General features: G+C 42.2%; 1 protein-coding gene across 1 annotated transcript in view; it reads right to left on the minus strand.

Moving 5' to 3' along the window:
- Positions 1-22,706, minus strand: part of ITGA5 (integrin subunit alpha 5) — an 805,866-nt gene that overhangs the window by 566,174 nt on the left and 216,986 nt on the right. The window contains exon 5 of the mRNA XM_044083969.1: positions 21,715-21,776. Coding sequence (XP_043939904.1) covers positions 21,715-21,776 — 62 coding nt within the window. The remainder of the gene's footprint in view (positions 1-21,714; positions 21,777-22,706) is intronic.

Genomic DNA, 22,706 nt, shown 5'->3' on the forward strand with positions numbered 1-22,706 from the left:
AGCCCTAGGGCAACTTTGGATCATTTAGGTGAACATGACAAAAGGTTTTAGACTCTGTGGGTGGAGGGTGCGCACTGCGGTTCAATAGAATGGATGCCGAAACTTGTTGAGCGAGATGTTCTTAAACAGCATGAAATCAAGGATGAAGTTGGAGTTGCATGCAGAACTGGCCAGATGAATGCCACATACCTTAGTCAACCTTTCTTATATTAATGTCAAGCTTAAATACAAATCAAATTTGTGGGCCACATTTGGGTTGCATGGCTACGCTTATAAGGGCCCTAAAAGTTTGTTAGCCTAGTATACATGCATGAACCTACGAGTATTATGAGGCTGACTTGGTGAAAAAAAAAGTAACGTTACAACGTGATCTATGGGATTACAATCATGGCAGGGATTTCCTTTGGGGAACCAATCAACAAAAGGGACAGCAGTAATCAGGCTTACAACATAATGGAAGTTACAAAAGACACCATGAAGTTTTGTTTGCCTCAGAAGTATACACTGTCCCTTCCAGAGCTGGGTAGTGATGGTTCTTTTCCCCCCTTTTACCAGCAGCACAGGAACCAGAGAATTTGGAGAAATTTCCGCAGTAGATTCACGAAATAAGCAGCCAGCACAACAGAACAGATGTGGGAGTTAGACAAGGAAATGCTTTGGAAGGACAACAGCACTGGTATCGTAAACAAGGAAGATGGCAATAATAATACATCTACGAGACATCTTTTTTAAGTCTATAGTAATCAATTTGTTGGGTTTTCCTTTAATGGATGAACATTTATCCATTCTTAATTTGGGACTGAAGTTTACTCAGACACTTTTACCCTGCTTGTACACTTTGAAATGAGACACCTTCAAACTGGTACGTAAAAGTACAGTTGTGTACACTTAACATAAATGTAGACGAGTGTATTCACAGTTGCAGACATCACATTTGGGTTATCTGCCTTCCAGTCTTGCATATGGAATTAGGAGAATGCATGAGGCCATGAACCCTAGGGCTTGCAGTATTTTTCTTGCAGATATCTGGGTTTGGGTGGCCAGTAACTTGAAGTAATTTGTCAAATAAACCTGCTTCTCGAGTGAGGAATGCCATCTGGGAAGTTGTGTTCAAGCTTGCTCCCAGGAATACAATTTTTTGTCTGGGTACCAGATGAGATTTCTTTTCATTGATGGTATACCCCAGATAAGTTGAGTCTCTTTACAAATGTCAGGTGCTGAAGTAGCAATTCCTGACTGTCCGCCTGAATTAGGCAATCATCCAAGTATGGGTAAATTTGTCTGCCTTCAGTATGCAATGGCTGGAGCCAGGCACTTTGTGAATATCCTGGGTGCAGTAGATAAGCCAAAGAGAAGTGCAGAGAACTGAGTGCATAGAGCCTGCTCTGAAATGTACATATTTCCTGCAAGATTCCCTTATGGAGATGTGTAGATAAGCTTCTTTTAAGTCTAAGGTGACCAGCCAGAAGTCCTTGGCTAGCATAGGAAGCAGCTGTTTAAGTATAAGCATTCTGAACTTTGGTACCACCAGGAAGGTGTTGAGAATTGAAAGATCCAGAATACGGCACCATGAGTTCACTTTTCTGGGCACTAGAAATAGTCTGGAGTAGAAATCCTGTCCCCTTTGCTGTTGGAACAGGTTGAATAGCCCTGATATTGAAAAGAGAAAGTACTTGCTTTTGGGCCTCTGCTCAATAATTTGAAGGAAGGTCTGGCAATCCGCTTGGGATTGGCAGTGAGTGGAAGTAGAATCTGTATCCCTGGGATGCAATGTTTAAGACCCATCGATCCTGGGTAATGTATTCCCAGTTTTTTGCATGGAGGGCAAGTTTTCCTCCTAGGGGTGCAAGTTCTTTAGCATGGCTGGGAAGGATGGAAGACAAGTCGCTGAACTTTTTCCATAAGAGGGTGGTTTACCACTCCCCGTTTTTGAGGTGGGAGTACTCCATTGTTTAGATCTGTGCATACCCTGAGACTGTAGTCTTTGTGGTCCGTTGCCCTGGGCTTGGGCTGAGAAGGCCTGGGAGGGACTGGAAAGGACCAGTTATTTTGAAGGCCAATGCCTGCTGAATCTAGGTGGCTATACTTGTAAGAAATCTTTACCAGTTTGCATACACTTAGCTTTTTCCTCCATCTTTTTAAGAGCTGCTTCTGCTTTTGTGCCAAACATTCTTGGCTTAAAGGAGCACCTAGTAATTTTGCTTTGACATGGTCTGGCCAGATTTGTTCCTTCAGACGAGCATGCCTTCTCAGAACAGACCCAGTGACAGCAGCCCTGCAAGATGCTTCTAAGGCATCAAAACCACACTGCAAAGAATGTTTACCAACTTGGTTTGCAGAATGCGTTAACTACGTAAATCTTTATTTTCTGCACAATCAGGAATCAACAACATTTTTTGTTTAATTTGTTCCATAATATGCTGCTGGTACTTTAACATGTGAAACTGGCAATTTAAAGCCCTGATGGCAAGAGTTGCAGAGGTATATACCTTCTTACCCCATCTGTTTAAAGTCCTAGAATCCCTGTCCGAAGGAGTAGGGTTTTTGGCTGTAGTAGCCTTAATACCTTTAAGTCCTTGGGGAAAAGGTCTCTGGATCCGCATTAGGATTTTTAAAGAGAAATTTGAAAAAGCCATTTACTCTGTAGTACCGGTCAGGTTTTCTAGGAGCTGGAGGCAAAGTATCAGGGGTAAGACTTGATTCCATGAAGACATCATCTACAATATCCAGGACAGGGGTTATAGCTAGAGGCCTGTGCTGAGGCAAGTCTAAAAATTCCCAGAGTCTCTTTTTGGACTGATGGGATCCCATCAGAAATGCTCTTAGGGTATATGCAAGGTTTCACCGAAAGAAAAACCCTCTGGAGGGGAGGCAGAGGGAACGGACTCCTCTGCATCTGAATCCTCATAGGTGGATAAGGGTATGTCCTGGTAATCAGAGGGGTCAGAGTCATCGAACTCATGGTCTGTAGAATCAGAAGGAAAATCAATTCTTTGTCTTTTAGAGGGAGAAGGATGGCTTCCCCTTTTGAAAGTAATAAGGTCTTCAGCCATTCTAAGCATTTGTTTCTGGGGCATGGGAGCTTGAGAATGCACTTTGGTCGCCTGTTTCCTAAGCATGCTGTGAACTCTGGGCCTCAGAAATTCGGTAGTTTTAGTCAAAAACGAAATAGTCGATTTAATACGAACATCACAAGATCTGAATAAACCCTCAGAAGCCAGTGCCTGCACAGCGGCTCCGGACCCATCCAAGGTAGAGACATCCGCAGGTTCCACAGATGAAGAAGCATCTCGCAGCATACCGGACTCCGAATGGGTCTCAGCAGAGGTCTGCAAATCTGTAGAAGCGGGTTTCAGGGGCTACGAAAGCGCCTCACTGAGTACCGGCAGACTGGCTACTAGCTTAATGGAAGCGTTGTGGGCAGTTTTGGACCTATGCGTTCCGTCTCTGTATTTATCCTTACATTTTTTTCAGAAGATCGGTAGTCGGATGTCTTAATGAAGCCATTTCAGAATACAGAGAACGACAGCGAAAGAATTTAGCTACAAAGATAGCCCAACGATGAATAGTTCGGCTAGTTCGCAGTAAGAATGAAAATTTCTGAGTTATTTGCTTTCCACAGGCAAGACAATTGTTAACTTTTTCTAACATTGGTTAGAGCAAGAAAAAAGGATCTCCAACAGGGTACTTAGCTTTAGAAGACTTCAGGTTTGAAATAAACGAAAATTTCGAGTACCGGCCGACCGGCACTTGCGAACTGCTTCGGGCGCCCGCACGGCAAGTAAAACTGATGTAATGGCATCGACCTGACATCATGGAGTAAGGGACAGTATCCGAAGCAGAAATCCCAAGAGTCTGGTATTCGGGCTGACTGAGGGCTACCTGCAGGCAGATAACCCAAATGTGATTACTGCAATAATGAAACATGAACATCTGCACTTACGTAATTTCACACATGTAAAAGTGGACAGTTTTTAAGAGTAATTCTAATGATGAATTTAAGGACTCCATTAGTACAGAGAATAGTTTTTACTCTTGTATTTCAGGAGGTTGATGGAGTAAAGGCTTACTGGATACATGGAGGGTAAAATATAAAATTTGTTTTACACCTTTTTTAAATGAAAGTGGCAAACAGTTTTCTAGGTTTAACTTTGCAGTTGAAGCTTTTTATTATTTTAGCTTTTTATTTTTAGTGAACAAATGTAATGTTTCATATAATATGACTATTCATATAATATGACTAAAGCTGAATGGACTGATTTAAAAAAATCAAAAGGAATTTGATTATTAAACCATCATATAAAAGGCAATAAAAAAATGCATTATAAACAATATAAGCAAACGTGTTATGTACATCTAAAGGATCAGTCCATGTATGTAAAAATTATAAGAATATACAAGATGAAGCGATAAAACAGTATTTAAGTTGTTGGAAAAGGGATACAGGTTAAGTTATTTGAGTGAAGATGTAGACAAGAAAATTTAGTGTGCAAGGATGCAGTATTTACACCTTTTACTGCTTACCAAAAAAACAAATTTAATGGATTTACCTGGTTGGCTAATTATTGCAGCAGTAAAGTACTTTTTGCACAATTCAAGTATTTCTTTAAATGATTATCTTTGTCCTTTTGTTGTGAAATTATCTTGGATTATTAGAGAGACACTGCTGATTTTTAAGATAAAATAAGGAAATTTTGAACTGAAGATATGTACTGGGTAACTATCAATGTTAAAGTTTGTACACAAATATTAAACATACACATGGTATAGAAGGTCTTTTTCAGTTGACAGTCTAGTTTATAATTATGTAATTTTTATTTTATTTAAATTTGTTGATCGGGAGTGTCCGACTGGACGTAGGTCCATTTCCAGCGGAGGCCCGGGGAGAAAAGCTCCAGAGCGATATATTTTTGTCCTACCAATTTTTTTTTTTTTTTTTTTTTTTTTACTTTTAATAATGAGTTTTACCATCAAATTGAAGGTACAATCATGGAAGCTCCTATGCATGCTAATTTAGTTATCGGATTATTTGAGATGGAGTATTTACATAGATCCAGTTTTATGAATCAATATGCTATTTTAGATACACAGATTACTTGATATTTGTAAAGACGGTATTAATGAAGTAAATTATTTTAAGGATTTTCAGAATAGATAGGATTTTAAATTTGGTAATTTTTTTTTTTTTTTAGACTAATTTTTCAACTACTCGTCCCTTCTAGTTAACTATACACAAGTCTACAGATGGACAATATTTATACGGGAGTAGTTGCCATCCTCCACATCTTATCTCATCATTGCCTTACAGAGAGTTATTAGGTCTTCAGAGACTTAGTAATGATGCGCTTACTTTTTATGAGGTCAGAAAAAAAAAAGTAGAGTGGTATAAAATCTTACCATAACTTTAGATGTCCTTCTCTTCACTGTTGCAGTATTTGGTACATAAGTGATGTTCCTTCCTGGGCAGCCCGTCGCTTGGGCAGTATAGAAAGCTTACAAAAGATCTTGTTTGCACTGTACACCACAGAACTCCCTGCTCAGAATATATGGTGTAAAAGGGATGTACAGACCCAAATACCCAGAACTGTAAAAGAGTATATACCAATAGAAAAAAAGTCTGGACTTTCTATTAATATACGTTACAGAGCTTTCCAGTTTTCTTAACTAAATAAAATAATAAAACAAATCTGAACAGATACAAGAACAAATGGACAGGAAAATCAGGTACGTTATGCAAAACTAAAGAAACATACCAGATTTTCCTTCTATTTTCTCTGCCCTGTCTCATATGACAACTATCCGGATTGCAATTTTTTTTTTTTTTTTTTTTTTTTAATAAAGCACTGATGTACTGTGCAAGGGTGGGAATGCAAGTCCCATATGCATGTTCAGTACATCAAGAAAGCCCCACGATACTGGTGAAAAGTGGAAGAACACTACAGAGCTGTTATACAAAGACATTATTTAAGAAAAGTAACGGTTTTCTTAAATAACGTCATTGTTTAATATCACTCCATGGCTTAGTGTGGATAATGCTGGATTTACCCACGGTTGACTTGGTTTGGTCAACTGGGCTTCGCCATCATGACCAAACCACACCATGGGTAAATCTAGCAATACTCACACCCAGCCAGGGGTTATTGCTATAATATATTTTTCTTTAAGGGTTAATTGATTGTTAATTATTTTACATATAAAAGATGTGGACTTGTTCTCTTATTGCTCCTTGAAAGCTTTTTGCCAAGGTGCTAGAGTCAAATATAGTTTACTGAGGTTCAGTAAAGTACAGTTGTGTACACTTACAATAAATGTAGATGTTAGAGTGCATTCACTGTTGTAGTCATCACATTTGGGTTATCTGCCTGCAGGTAGCCCTCAGCCGGCCTGAATACGAGAGTCTTGGGATTTCTGCATCAGATGCAGTCACTTCTTTCATGGCGTCAGGTCATCAGGGGTATAAAACATGCAGCCAACACCATTACATCAGTTTTTCTTGCCTCAGATGTCAGGTGCCCCCAAAAATGGGAAGCAGTTGCATGGTATGGAACGCCCCCAGCAAAAAGCAAACACATATGATATAAGAGGTGCCAAACAAAGAAGCTAAGTAGAAGTAAAGAGAAGTCAGGGGGCTGGAGGGAGGGTAACCAGGACTGCAACAGTGAATACACTCGAACATCTACATTTATGGTAGGTGTACACAACTGTACTATGTTCTTCATGTTTCACTGTTGCAGTCATCACATTTGGGTTGATTCACAAAGCTAAGGTAGGGAGGAGGTAGTAAAGAAGCATTAAGGCTGGCAATCGGGCCCTGTAAGACTGCTGTGGCAAATCCAGCTTTGGATTTAAAAAGATAGGTAGGTGGTTGTGCTTGGTGAAAGTGTGTACAGAGCTCCAGGTTGCAGCTTCCAGGATGTCCCTAGTAGGGACTCCCCTGAGAAATGCTGCAGAGGTAGATGCAGCCCTAGTGGAATGTGTTCTGATCCTCTGTGGGGTAGGTTTCCCATGGTGTTTGTAGCAGTGTGCTATCCATTTAGAAATGGTTTGCTTCGAAATGGCTTTGCCCTCTGCCCCTGCAGCAAAGCTGAGTAGCAGCTGGTCAGATTTCCTGAAAGGCTTAGTCCTACCCAGATAGAACCCGAGCGCCTGTGTACGTCCAGGGAATGCAGGATCCTTTCCCCTTTATTCTGAAGATTAGGGGAAAAAGTTGGCAAATTAATAGATTGGTTTAAAGCCACACTAGATACCACCTTGGGCATAAATGATGGGTTGGTTCTGAGGGAGACTCTGTCTGCATGGAAGATAATGAAGGGTGCCACAGCCATAAGGGCCTGCAACTCAGACACTCTTCTTGCTGAAGTGATGGCTAGAAGTAAAGCCATCTTCCATGAGAGGAATTTTAGCTCTGCTGTGGCAGCAGGTTCAAAGGGCAGAAGCGTGAGCTTTTCCAATACAAAGTTAAGGTCCCAGGCAGGAGTGGGAGCTCTCCTGGGGGGGTCTTAAATTTTTGGCTCCCCTCAGGAACTGTTTGACCAGGGGACGAGAGAAAAGGTGTGGCTCAGTATTATAATGAGCACAGATGGCAGAGGCGTGAATCTTAATTGAAGAGAAAGACAGGCTTTTGTGGAGCACTTCTGTTAAGTAATCTAGTATATGAGGTAGGTTGGGCACAGTTGTGTCCATTCCCTGAGACTGGCTCCAGAAGCAGTATCTTTTCCACTTTTCCAAATAGAATTTTCTAGTACTAGGTCTCAAGAATAACATCCAGCACCTGCTTACTGAGAGTTGCTGGTGGAGAAGTCAGTGGAAGAGCCAGGCTGCTAGGTTCAGGGTCTGTAGTGGAGGGTGCAGAATCTGGCCCGCCTGCTGGGACAGCAGGGAATGAGTGTGAGGCAGGTGCCATGGTGGCAGCACTGTCAGACTATGCAAAAGAGGGTACCCAGTGCTGGTGTGGCCAGTCTGGTGCAATCAGGATTGTCCTTGGCTTGTCCTGTTTGATCTTTAGTAGAACCTTCGATAGGAGGGGCCGAGGGGGAAAGGCATAGACAGAGGTTTTCCCAGGTGAACAGGGCATCCACTTTCCAAGCTTGGCTGTGGGGAGTTCTGGTGCAATATTTGCTTAATTGATAGTTCTGAGGGGAAGCAAACAGGTCCACACCTCTGGTGTCCCCCACCTGTTCCTCAAAAGCTTGAATATTTTGGGTTCCAGTTTCCACTCGGGTGGGTCCATGAGATTTCTGCTTAAGTCTGCCAGTGATTTAGTTTGCCTGATAGGAAATGAGTTTGCAGGTGCACTTGGCTGCTCAAGGCTGTGTTCCACAAAGCCATGGCTAATCTGCAGAGTGGGTAGGAATGCCCCTCCCCCCTGCTTGTTTACGTACCACATAACTGTGGTGTGTTCTGTCTTTACCAATAGTTGGCTTGGAAGAATAAGGCCTTTGAAGGCTGTCAGAGCATTCTGTACAGCTAACATTTCTTTTTGATTGATAATGCAAGTGCATTTGCTTTGGGTTCCATTTGCTCTGAATGCACTGCACTGCCATATGAGCGCCCCCCCCCCAATGCATAGTCCGATGCGTCCGTTAGGGTTTGGGCAGCAGGGGGTAGAGTGAAACAGTGTCCCTTGTTGTGGTTGCAGGCCTCTGTCCACCAAAGGAACTCTGTCCTTAGACACGGAATGATAGGAAGCACTGTTTCCAGGTCCTGAGAATGCTGACACCAGAGACTTTTTAGATACCATTGAAGTTTCCTCATATGCAGTCTTCCATATGGAATTTATGGAGTGCAAGAGGCCATAAACCACCAGGGCTTGCAGTATTTTTCTTGCAGATAGCCGGGTTTTGGTGGCCAGTAGACTGAAGTAGTTTGTCAAATAAATTTGTTTCACTGGAGTGAAGAATGTCATCTGGGAAGTTGTGTTCAAGCTTGCTCCCAGGAATACAATCTGTTAGCTGGGTACCAGCTGCGATTTCTTTTCGTTGTTGGTGTACCCCATTGAGGTTAGAATTCTCTCTACAAATGCCAGGTGCTGTAGTAGCAAGTCCTGACTGTCCGCCTGAATCAGGCAATCGTCCAAGTATGGGTAAATTTTAATTCTTCTCTGCCTGCAAAATGCAATGGCTGGAGCTAGGCACTTAGCGAATACTCTGGGCGCAGTAGATAAGCCAAAGGGAAGTGCAGAGAACTGATAGCGTACAGAGCCTGCTCTGAAGTGCAGGTACTTCAAGATTCCCTTATGGGGATGTGCAGATAAGTTTAAGTCTTGGGTTGCTAGCCAGGAGTCCTTGGCTAGCATAGGAAGCAGCAGTTGGAGAGTAAACATTTTGAATTTTGGAACCACCAGAAAGGTGTTGAGAATAGACGCATCCAGGATAGGATGCCAAAAGTTTTCTTTTCTAGGAACCACAAAACAGTCTGGAATAAAAGCCTTGTCACCTTTGTTCTGTTGGGACTGGTTGAATAGCCTTGATACTGAGAAGAAAAAGTACTTGCTTTTGGGCCTCTGCCCACTGGTTTGGGGGGGGGGGGTCTGCAGATCCGCTTAGGGTTGGGAGTGAGTGGAAGTGGAATCTGTATTCATGGGAAACCGTGTTTAAGACCCATCTGTCTTGGGTAACGCATTCACAGCTTTTGGCATGCAGGGCAAGTTTCTCTGCTAAAGATGCAAGTACTTGGGCAAAGCTTGGAAGAGTTAAAGTCATTGTGCCATTTTACCATAGGCTGGTGGCTTACTACTCCCTGTTTTGGATGTGGGAACACTTCACTGCTTAGATCTGTACATAACCTGAGACAGAATTCTTTGTGGTCTACTGGCCCTGGGCTTGGACTCAGGAGGCCTGGAAGGGACTGGAAAGGACCATTTGGTCAAAGGCCAATGCCTACTGAACCTAGGTGGCTGTACTTGTAAGAAATATTTAACAGTTTGCAAGGATTTAGCTTTTTCTTCCATCCTTTTGAGGACTTCTTCAGCTTTACTGCCAAATAGACGCTCTTGGTTTTAATGTTGCATCTAGTAATTTTGCTTTGACATGATCTGGCAAGTTCTGTTCCTTAAGCCAAGCATGCCTTCTAAGAACAGACCCAGTGACAGCAGCCCTGCAAGATGCTTCTAAGCCATCAAACCCACATTGCAAAGTATCTTTATCAACTTTGTTAGCAGAATGCATCAACTCTTGCAAATCTTTGTGCTCTGCAGAGTAAGGAATCAACATCATTTTCTGTTTAATTAGTTCCATAATATGCTGCTGATACTTTAACATATGAAACTGGCAATTCAAGGCCCTAATTTCCAGAGTAGCAGAGGTGTATACCCTTCTTACCCCATCTGTCTAAAGCTCTAGAATCTCTGTCTGAAGGGGTAGGATTTTTGGCAGTTGTAGCCTTAATGCCTTTAGGTTGCTGGGAAATGGTCTCTGGATCTGCAGAAGGATTCTTAAAAAGGAATTTGTGGGAGTCAGGTACTCTGTAGTACCAGTCAGGTTTCCTGGGAGCTGGAGGCAAAGTATCAGGGGTAAGTCTGGATTCCAAGAAGACATCTACACTTTCCAGAACAGGATGGAAAGCTAGAGGCCTGTGCTGTGGCAAGTCTAAAAATTCCCTTAAATCGCTTTTTGGACTGAGAGTAGTCCTGGCTCTCCAAGAGGAAATGCTCTCTAAAGGTATGCAGTGTTTCAACAAAAGAAAAATCTTCTGGAGGGGAAGCAGAGGGAATGGAGTCCTCTGCATCAGAATCCTTATAGGTAGATAAAGGTATGTCCTGGTAATCAAAGGGATCAGAGTATTCAGATTCCTGATCAGAAAAACCAGAAAGAAAATCAATTCTAGGTCTCTGAGGGGGAAGGCTGGCTTCCCCTAATTAAGGTAATGAGGTCTTCAGCCATTCTAAGCATTTGTTTTTGTGGCTTGTGGGTCTGAGAATGTGCTTTGGTCGTCTGTTTCCTAGGCGTAGTGTGAACTTTAGGCCTGAGAAATTCAGTATTTTTGGTTTGAAACAAAGTAGTCTGTTTAATATGAAGATCAGAAGGCCTGAATACACCCTCAGATGCCAGTGCCTGCATAGCAGCTCAAGACCCATCCAAGGTAGAGACATCTGCAGGTTCCACAGTCTAAGAAGCATCTCACTGCATACCTACTCAGAATGGGTCGCGGTAGAGGCCTGCGAATCTGTAGAGGCAGGTATCAGGGGCTGTGAAAGCACCTCACAGAGTACCAGCAGAGTAGCTTAATGGTAGTGTAGTACGCAGTTTTGGACCTATACGGTCTGCCTCTGTCTTTATCCTTACGCTTTTTCAGAAAATTGGTAGTCTGATGGCTCATCGAAGCCATTTCGGAGTAAAGAGAATGCGTGTGAAAGAATTTAGCTACAAAAATAGCCTGACAACGAATAGTATGGGTGTTGAACAAGGCACAAAACCGACAGGGAGGGACGTTGTGGTCTGGGCCTAAACAGGTGACGCAGTAAGAATGAAAATCTCTGCGAGGTATTTGCTTTCCACAGGCAAGACCATTATTAACTTTTTCTGACATCAGTTAGAGCAAGAAAAACGGATCCCCAACGGGGTACTTTAAGACTACTTCAGGTCTGAAACTCGAAAAATGAAAATTTCAGGAGTCAGCCGACCAGCATTTGCTAACTGCTTCTGCTTCGGGCACCGCACAGCAAGAAAGACTGATGTAATGGCATCGGCTGCATGTTTTATACCCCTGACGTCATGGAAGTGAAAGCATCCGATGCAGAAATCCCAAGACTATGGTATTTAGGCCGGCTGAGGGCTACCTGCAGGCAGATATCCCAAATGTGATGACTGCAACAGTGAAACACAAAGAACATCCTTTGTTGTTTATATTTGTTTAAAAATGCACTCATCTGTCAGTTAAATAATATACACTGGAAAATGCAGTGATTAATACAGAACATAACCTACTATATGACGCTGTCTGAATGCATTTGTCCATCAAATGTTGGGAGGCCATAGAATGCACTTCCTAGTACTGAGGAACTGCCCTCCTTTAAAATTATGCGCACACTCGCATCAACACTACTTCTAGCAAAGACCTACAGGACACAAAATAAGACAGATCAGCAAGAGTTTCGATAAACTGAAACGAAGGGGAATGAGAATGAAAACACTGTAGCATGAATCACTGAAAGAGAGGTTCTTAAATCCTAGTAGGACGTCTATTACAGGATGAACTTTTCTTGCATCTATGTTGGAGGAAAAAAGTAAAGTATTTGGGCAGAAGCACAGTACAACAAAGTCCACAGATTACAGACTTTTCTGCAGTCTAATATTGCAACAATGCAACATTTCTTTATGAAGGACACATGCAATACAGTAGGTTACAGCCACATACAAATAGGAAAGGCTGAATAATAAATTCAAATACCGGATCATGTTAGGCCGAGAACGAAATAAAAAGGAGTGCAACAGAATAAAATCAAAATGAAAGAAGAGACAAGACAAGTAGTTGCACTGGACACAAAACTAAGACTTGGTGTTTATAAAGCTTATGTGAAGAATGTAAATTCGGACAAAAGACAGAAGGCTGAAAAGTATAATACCTCTGGCAGTACATACACAAGCAGTTAAAGCAAGCAAACAAGCAAGCAAACAACCATTATGTCATATCATGACTTCTGCACTTTACGCTCAAGTTCCTTACGTCCTGCCAAATTATCCACACGGCATTTTATTATTTTTTTTTTTAAAGTTTCAGATATGATCAAACAAATCCTTAAAAACTGTCCTCCGTGCCTCAAAAGTTATGCAACCAGGAAAACTGTTTTCAAAATTCTAATCACTTTCACTGAACCGGCTTACTTATTCTCATCATTGCCGATCTCTGCTCTTGTACACAGGCTTATATCCCTTAGACTCAACTTCAGTTCAGTATTGTCACCTAGTGTCCAAGACTATTGAAATTTCTAACCAAAGGCAAAGTTTTCTCTCAAAAGCCTTTCACATTCCAAACTGTAGAGCTTGAATGTTTTCAGACTTTACTTGTACATAAATTAGTTTTTGTTCACGCCAGTTTTTTTTTTTTTTTCCTGACAGACCACCACAGAATCCTCTTAGTCTTGGCCTTTCTTTTGACTGGGCCCCTTCTTTTTGCTATTAGGGTACTAGGCCCTATAATCCGATTTAAGTATAGTTCTCACTAAACTTGAAAATAAAAAGTCACAATACATGGCTTTCTACTACTTACAAATTTAAGGAAGATGCCCATCTTCAGGCATTATAAAACATTTCACAGACATGTTTTGCAAATGTTAGCCTGCTGCCTGCCAGTATGTATCCATCCTCACATATACATTTACCCTGTTCAGTATGGCTAGACTCCTTAGAAGCCACAGTAAAGGTGGTCCAATCATAATCAGTACACACGTGAGAGATGCACATATGGCATGGTACATGCATACTCCAGACAGTAACATTTGCTCAAACTAGGGGTTGGGGGTTGGCATAATAGTCGAGGTGTTTACCTCAAAGACACAAGGCACTGGTCTCAATTCTCACCTCAAAGGGAAATTATCTAGGCTTAAAAGGGTCCACAAGGGCAGCTACCCTCTCGATTACATATGAATAGGTGAACCAATGCAGTAGAAACATTAGTGACTTATTCAGCAGAAAGTGAAGCTGCTTGAGACAGAAACCTAGTATGCTAGTATGAAGAGAGTCACTGTTTTATGAAAGAAATTCAATTAAGTAATGCAGATTGGAAACCATTATAGGACAATTCTAAAAATCTGTAATTTACTGCAGTGCTGTCTCACTCAATATACCTGACAAGAGAAACCTCTGGCTCATACCCCCATACCTGCTTGGCTTTCTTGGCTACTCATGTTTCTCCCAATATCCCAAAGGCATACCGTCATACACTGACAATCTAGAAAGTTCAGTGTGCATGTCTGCATCCTATGGGCTGGGACCTAAATCAGAATGAATTACCTGCAACTCAGTCATTGTCAGGATAAGTTGCAACTCCCCCATGACTCTAGACTGGATTAAAAAGGCAAACTGAACTCATCAGTGACCAGCTACACATTTACTTTGTGAAGTGGAAAAAAAAGAGGCTGCAATGGTTTTGCTCCTTCACAAATGAACGGTCAAAGATTCAGTCAACCTCACCCCTCTAAAATGGTACATACTCTACCAGTTGCCACTTGAAAAACAATGCAATCATTTCAGTTTAGCACTTCTGAATGCTAAACAGCATGCCCCTTGTGGAAAAGCAGTACTGGGCAATCATGAATTATAACCCCATACCAATGATGTTTCAGCAGTCACATCTTGGTCTACGTACAGTAATTTCAAAATAAAAGCAGGCCTTATCAAACTTGGTTAGGCTCACAATAAAAGTTTAAAAGCCAACTCTTACAATCAAAAACATCTAATATAAGCAATAATGTACATACCGACATTTCAAAACACGTGGCGTTAATACAGAAAAAACATATTTAATCCCTGACAAAGTTCTGCACCACTGCATCCAAATCAGAGTCAATAGCACTGCCATTGTAACTCAGTTTGGAGAATTTTTCTTGTTATGCAACCCAGTACTGTAAAACTAATATGACACATGCATATGTGACGCATGTTTTTTCAGTTTACACTGCTCTGATTAACACCGAAAGCTACATCTGAATGTCTCAGATTGGCTGTGCATCAACTTTCTATTCTTTTTGAGCATTTTTCCCTGGGATTTTCCTGAAAATGGAGACTTCCATTCAAGCATTCATTTTTTAACAAATGTACCAAAGTCAGTTTGTATAGCAAGTAAAATATAACATACTAGAAATATGTTAAACAAAACAGCAAACCTAACAGAAAACAGAAAGTTCTTTAAGATGTTATAGTCCATGAAGTAACCTGCTATAGTAAACGTTTCAGGGGAAAGTACACCATTCCAACATGGAACACTAACGTTTTTGAAAACCACAGATGCAATCAAGCTCATGTAGTGGGGGACGCAGAATGTAGTGTTACTCATTAAGAGGAATAATGTTTTGCTCCAAGCTTAAACTATAGAGCCTCTGTCTTCCTTTAACTAAATCTCCTTTCAACACCTGAGACATTGAAAAGTCCCCCCCCCCATGTATAGTCACTGCCTTTCATTACAGGTCTTACTAAACTTGATACTAGAGAGAGACTTGGGTACATTTGAAGAAAGTTTAGATGAGACTTTCACAGCCACTGAACACAGTTTTTTTTCCTAGTATAAATTGGAATTTGGTGTCTATTTCATACGTATATAAAAGTGGGCATGATAAACATCTATCTACTAGCAAAAAGTAGGTCAAATTCCCCTTAAGCAGCTGAAAATGGGTTAAAGCAGGCTTCAAACAGTTACCATTGGCTTAAACTAAGCACTACTTCCTTCAAGCACAGAAAAGTACAGTTTTGTACCTACCATAAATGTAGATGTTCGAAGATCCACATTGCTGCAGTCCTTACACTTGGGTAATCCGCTGTCCTCGGTCGGCCCGAATATCAAAGTATTAGGCTGACGTCGGTCAAGGCGCTTAAGTCTGACATCAGGACGTCAGGGTACAAATGCGCATGACCGACGTCATATCCTCAGTCTTTTCTTGCCCCAGATGTCAGAAGGCCCTAAAAGAAAGGTCAAAACCAAAAGACAACAAAAAACAGCCAACCACCCTAGCACTAAACATATGTACAATATATACAATATCCACAGAATTCACAACCCAAAACCACACAACCACCTCAAATACAGAGGGGAAGGAGGGAGGGTAAATTGGACTGCAGCAATGTGGATCTTCGAACATCTACATTTATGGTAGGTACAAAACTGTACTATGTTCTTCATCTCACATTGCTGCAGTCCTTACACTTGGGTAGAATCCCAAAGCAGAGGTAAGGGAGGATGGCAAAGCTATAAAGCAGGAGGGGCTGCCAAAATGCCCTGCAAAATTGCAGTGGCAAAACCAGCCCTAGATTTAGAGTAAAGAGGAAGGTGGTAATGCTTAGAGAAAGTATGCACTGAACTCCAAGTAGCTGACTCCAAAATGTCTTTAGTTGCCACCCCCCTTAAAAAGGCTGTAGAAGTGGCAGTAGCCCTAGTGGAATGAGGCCTAATCCCAGCTGGAATCTCCTTACCATGATGGGAATAACAGAAAGCAATACAGAACCCAATCCACTTAGAAATAGTTTGTTTTGACACAGGTTTGTCCTGAGAACCCAAAGCAAAAGAAAAATAATTGCTGAGACTGCCTGAACCCTTTAGTTCTGCTCAAATAATATCGCAACTGCCTGTGTATATCCAAAGTGTGCAAAATCTTTTCCCCTTTGTTTTGGGGGTTTGCATAAAAAGTAGGTAAATGAATAGTTTGGTTTAAAGCCACACTAGAAACCACTTTAGGCATAAAGGAAGGATTAGTACAAAACGATACCCTATCCTTATGGAAAATTAAGAAAGGCTCAACCGCCATAAGGGCCTGTAATTCAGAAACCCTTCTCGCAGAGGTAATGGCCAACAAAAAAGCAGTCTTCCAGGATAAATATTTCAATTCAACAGTAGCTGCAGGTTCAAAAGGTTGTAGAGTAAGTTTCTCCAACACAAAATTGAGATCCCAAGCAGGAGTAGGAGCTCTACGTGGGGGTCTTAAATTCTTTGCCCCTCTAAGGAATTGCTTAAACAAAGGATGAGAAAACAAAGGTGGGACACAGTCATAATGTGCTGAAATCGCTGCAGCATGAACCTTAATGGAAGAGAAAGACAAACCTTTGTCCAGTAACTCAGCAAGATATTGAAGGGCCACACTTAAATTAGGTTTAGAAACATCAAACTCCTTTGCTGTACTCCAAAATAAAAATCTCTTCCATTTATCTGCGTACACTTTCCTTGTACTAGGCCTTCTGGCCTCCAAAATAACATTCAAAACTTGCTGTGGAAGCTGAGACCCTCCAGGGTTTAAAACAGAATATGCCAGGCTGTCAGGTGAAGAGAGTGGAGCTTGACATTGAGTAAATGACCGGCTTCCTGAGACAGTAGGTGTGGAATCGAAGGCAAAGGCCATGGAGGTTCCCGTACCAGACTTCAGTAATGGGTACCAGTGCTGTTGAGGCCAATCCGGAGCTATTAGGATCATCTTTGGCTTGTCCTGTCTGACCTTTAGGAGTACCTTTGGGAGGAGAGGCAGAGGTGGAAAGGCATACACATGAAGTTTGCTCCAATTGAAAGAAAGAGCATCCACTTTCCAAGCTGTTGGATGAAACCTTTTTGTGCAAAACTTTGGCAGCTGGTGGTTCAGTGGAGAAGCGAACAGATCTATGTCTGGAGTTCCCCATAACACTGTCAATTTCTGAAATACATGAGGATCCAATTTCCACTCGTGGGGATCCATAATTCTTCTGCTTAACACATCTGCTAAGGAGTTCTGTGCTCCCGGCAGAAACCTTGCTTGAAGATGCAGCTGTAAACTGAGAGCAGTCTCCCACAAAATCATTGCTTGCCTGCATAGAGGATAAGAATGTGTCCCCCCTTGCTTGTTGATGTACCACATGACAGTTGTGTTGTCTGTTAGAACCAACACCTGCCCTGGAAGGAGTAAATCTTTGAAAGCTGTTAATGCAAATTGGACTGCTAACATCTCCTTCAAGTTGATATGTAGATGTTGAAGTCTGGCAGGCCACGTGTCTTGTACCCATTTTCCATTTAGATGAGCTCCCCAAGCTTTGTCTGAGGCATCTGTCGTTAGAATCTGACTCGCCTCTGGCCAGGTCACAGAGAGTCCATTGTTTAGGTGACATTCCTGAGCCCACCACAAAAATTCCTTTTGAATGCAAGGTATTATCTGAATGACAGTGTCCATATCTTGGCAGTGCTGTGTCCATACATTTTTGAGATACCATTGCAGCTTCCTCATATGCAGTCTGGCATTGGGAAGCACTAGAATACAAGATGCCATGAACCCCAAGGCTTGAAGGACTGTCCTTGCAGTCAGCCTGGACTGATGAGACAATTGACGGAAGTACAGAGAAAGATTATTTTGTTTGTCCGGGGTCAAAAAGGCCATCTGGGATGCTGTATTCAGTCTCACACCCAGAAAGCACATGTCCTGAGAGGGTACTAGACTGGACTTTATTTCGTTCACAGAATACCCCAGGCATCTTAGCACTGCTACCACATACTGTAAATGATGAAGAAGTTCGTCCCTTCCTTGGGCCAGAATCAGGCAATCGTCCAAATAAGGATAGATCTGTATTCCTCTTAGCCTGAAGAAAGCTATCACTGGAGCCAGAACTTTTGTGAACACTCTGGGTGCAGTAGATAAGCCAAAGGGCAATGCAGAGAACTGATAATGAGAAGTCCCAGCCAGCGCAGATACTTCCTGCAGCTTAGCCTGATAGGAACATGAAGGTAAGCTTCCTTGAGATCCAGAGTCACCATCCAGTGGTCTTTGCCCAGCAGAGGTAAAAGCTGTTGTAATGTCAACATTTTGAACTTGGGAATGTCCAAATAAGTGTTGAGGATAGAGAAATCCAAAATTGGTCTCCACGTGTTCCCCTTTTTTGGTACTAGGAACAGGAGAGAATAAAATCCTAGGCCCACTTCTGGCAGAGGGACCGGTTGAATGGCTCCTAATTGAAGCAACAGAGAAATTTGTTTGTGAGCTTCTAGTCTTTGCTGAGGAGGAACGTCTGGCATGCCTTTGAAAGGAGGCAAGGTATGGAAATAAAACCTGTAACCTTGGTGTATGATATCTAATACCCATCTGTCTTGGGTAACCAGACTCCAATTTTCCTTGAAGAGTGCCAACCTTCCTCCCAAAGGTGCTGCCAGGCAAGAAGGATCTGGCAGCTGAAAAGGTAGGTCATTGGGCCTGTTTACGAAAGGACTGACCCCTGCCCTCACCGGAAGATTGTGCAGGTGAACTCCCTGTTCTAGGCCTGAAGGAGCTCTGTGCTCTGCCTCTACCACGTCTAGATCTACCCCTAGACTGATCATAAGAAGGGTACGTCCACCCCTTAGCAGGCCAATTCCTACTAAATTTCGGAGGCTGAACTTGCAAAAAATCTTTAACAGCCTGCATAGACTTAGCTTTGTCTTCCATTTTCTTCAAGACTGACTCCACAGGTGCACCAAACAACACATCAGACTGCAAAGGAGCATCCAAAATCCTTGTCTTAACATGGTCAGATAAATTCTGATCCCTCAGCCAGGCGTGCCTGCGAAGAACTGACCCAGTGGCAGCCACCCTAGACGAGGCCTGTACAGCATCAAAACCACATTGTAACGAATGCTTGCCCACCTGTTCAGAGACATGCACCAAATCTTGTAATTCTTTACACTCAATACCTTCTGCCAGAGCATCTACCTTAGACTTCAACTGAGAAAGAAGATAATTTTGATATTTCAACATGTGAAACTGGCAATTCAAAGCCCTCATAACTAAGGTGGAGGAAGTATAGACTTTCTTTCCCCATCTATCCAAAGCTCTGGCCTCTTTATCCGGAGGAACCGGATTTTTTACCACAGAGGCCTTAACACCCTTAGGTCCCTGAGTAACAGTTTCTGGGTCCGCCCTAGGACTCTTATAAAGATATTTATGAGCCTCAGGCACCCTGTAATACCTGTCAGGTTTAACAGGAGCAGGAGGCAAAGAATCAGGATTAAGAGAAGCCTCTGCAAACACATCTTCCACTACATCCAGAACAGGTGGTATAGCTAAAGGCCTATGCTGGGGCAAAAGCAAAAATTCCCTAAGCCTTTTCCTGGAATCGGAGAAGTCCTGACCTTCCCACTTAAAATGCTCCCTCATGGAATGTAGAGTCTCTGAAAAAGAAAAATCCTCTGGAGGAGAAGCAGGAGGAGTAGAATCATCCACATCAGAATCAGAATAAGGAGAATACTCCTGCAAGTCTTCAGCCGAAGACTCTGACACATCTGAAGCCTGCTCAAAAGTACCCAACTCTGGATCCACCCTAGGCCTCTTGTCAGGAGGGGGCAAAGAACCTCTAATTAAGGTAATTAAATCTTCTGCCATTTTAAGCATGTGCTTCTTAGGCACAGATCCTGAAGAGCTAGGAGTGACCCCAACAGAAGCTAACCCTGGCCTGCCTCTGGGAGAAGCCTTGGAAACAGAAGGAGAGGGCCTAACCACCCTAGGAAGGGAGGGGAGTACAGTAACCTGAGAAGCCCCTTCAGCCTGACCTGCCTCCTGAGAAGCCACATCCTGCAATATCAAAGTCTCCCCCTGGGACTCCAGAGAAGCCTCCGGCGGAACCACCGGTTCTACTGACTCCACTAAAGAACCGGCGTCCGGTACGGACAACTCTTCAAGTCTGGGTTTAGCTGCTTTGTCTTTGCGCTTCTTCGAAGAAGCAGGCGTCGGAGCATCCGACGGCATATTATAATTGCACCGCTTCCCGAAGACCAACCTGGCACAATCTAACCTGCGCTTAATATTGCGTTTATTGAACCTAGCACAAAAGCGACACCCAACAACGTCGTGCTCAGGCCCCAAACAAGGAATACACAAAGTATGATCATCTCTATGCGGTATCTGCTTCCCACAAGAAATACAGTTATTCACTTTTTCTGACATCCGGTAAACCACTGAGGCAAGAAAAAACTAAAATATTCCCCAACGGGGTACTTAGCCAACTTTGACTCGGTCTGAAACTCCGAATTCGAAAAATTTCAGAACGCCGAACGGCACTTGCAACGCTGCTTCTGCATCGGATCATGCGGCAAAAAAGACTGAGGATATGACGTCGGTCATGCGCATTTGTACCCTGACGTCCTGATGTCAGACTTAAGCGCCTTGACCGACGTCAGCCTAATACTTTGATATTCGGGCCGACCGAGGACAGCGGATTACCCAAGTGTAAGGACTGCAGCAATGTGAGATGAAGAACATCACTCCCTCCAACCTTAATACAACAGCTCAATAATGAAGCTTTACAACAGCCTGTAATCCTAAGAAATTAGGAGATTCAGAAACAAACATTTCCTCTACAGTACATTTTTCATTCTTGCATGCCAGCATATCACTGAGGAACAGCACAAGCACTACTGCTGAGCTTAAATAGTTAATTTTTGCTGTTATTTACTGTTCTACAATGCACAGACACATACATGCTAGCTTATCGACTTGTGAAACAAATCAATATTTCTTCCCCTGAAATACTAATTGCGCTCAAGTGAACTGATATTTTGCCTAACTTTAACAGTTACAGACTTTCAGTTTTGCTTCGGGTGAGCATCTATTCAGTTCATCAGCACTGTTTGCTACAAGTGTACTTGGGGCATTTCTGCTCATCTTTCTTACCCATCTCCTAAAACCACTGCAAGTTATCCTTTGCCCAGATAGATATGAACAAACTTTATGAATTTTGAGTTGGATAGTGCAAACAGTTAATAGCACTAAGACAATCTTTCAAGTAAAACCACATTCTTCTTGAATTCTTAAAAGGGACAGTCAACCCCCCCCACTCCCATGACTTGAAGCAAAAAATGGAAGTCTAAGTCTATGCAAATGTAGCCTTAATGTTTAGCAAACAAATCTACATTCAGTGCATATTACTTTTAGAACAGGTTTAAAGCCACTACATAACTGCAGGAATCTGAGAATAAATATAACAGTAACGTAGGAGATTCACTACAAAGGCATGTTGCTCATTAGACATCATCACTCTGCTCAGCACCACCTTGGCACAAACTGATCTTATCCGTTTGCTTCCTTACCTTGGAAAAAGCAGCACTGAATCCTCCTTGGCAGAATCCTTGGCCTTCAGGTGTGCCAATATCTGGAAAAAAAAATTACAAAACTAATCAGTGGATACTTCCAAGGTGTAATGCTGCTGGAGTTGTTAGTGCTGTACAGTACTGCAAACTCTGAAGGAAAACTGGAAGGAATTTAACATACATATACCCCAGATAAATCATTGTCAATAAATGGAAGTCATCAGCCAGTACCGACAAAGGTACACATCGCTGTTCAAAGGGATAAATGCACAAAACATATTGCCAAGTAAAACAAGTATGCAAACTGTTCTGCAGTAATCCTTTGATACTTCACATGGAAGGTATACAGTGCCGTGGCCCTCTTATGTGGGGGTGAAGTCTACAATTTAGTTTAATCACAGTAAAAAGTAAAATATACACCCCATACATGCACAACCTTCCTAGTCTACCTTAACTTTTAATAAATTACCTCACAGCAATTCTGTACATGAAACAGAGGTGTCAAGTTGTGCAACCACGAGTTGCAAGCAGTGGTGGCTCTGATCCAACCTACTCTGGATCTAGTCCAACAGGAATGAGTGAGCAAGTTCAGTTGCATAGTCTGAAACTATGTACCCACTGTTAATTTCACAGTCATCTACATATTCTTATTTTATGAGAAAAAAAAAAACGACACACACACTAGTGCAGCAAGCTGTCACATACCCAGCTCATTCCCAGTTTTCTGCTTTTTGTCACCAACTCCATTGCAAAGCGTTTAGTTTTAAACTTTCATACTTAAAGATTAGGTGCAAAGTATTTCAGTGCAGCTTCAGCTGTCCATAAGTGTATTTGCATGCATCTTTTGTGGCACACTGAAGGCTATTGTAAGTATCTTTAGTACCTCCTTTTGAACAAGGAAGAAATAAAAATATGTCCCTGTTGTCGTGCATTAATCAAGCAACAACAGAATGTTAACTACATAAATGAGTGGGAGGGGGAAAAAAAAACTT

This window comes from Protopterus annectens, chromosome 9.part0 (genome assembly GCF_019279795.1).
Source record: "Protopterus annectens isolate FY-2018-M chromosome 9.part0, PAN1.0, whole genome shotgun sequence".
In the NCBI taxonomy this organism is placed as follows: domain Eukaryota; kingdom Metazoa; phylum Chordata; order Ceratodontiformes; family Protopteridae; genus Protopterus; species Protopterus annectens.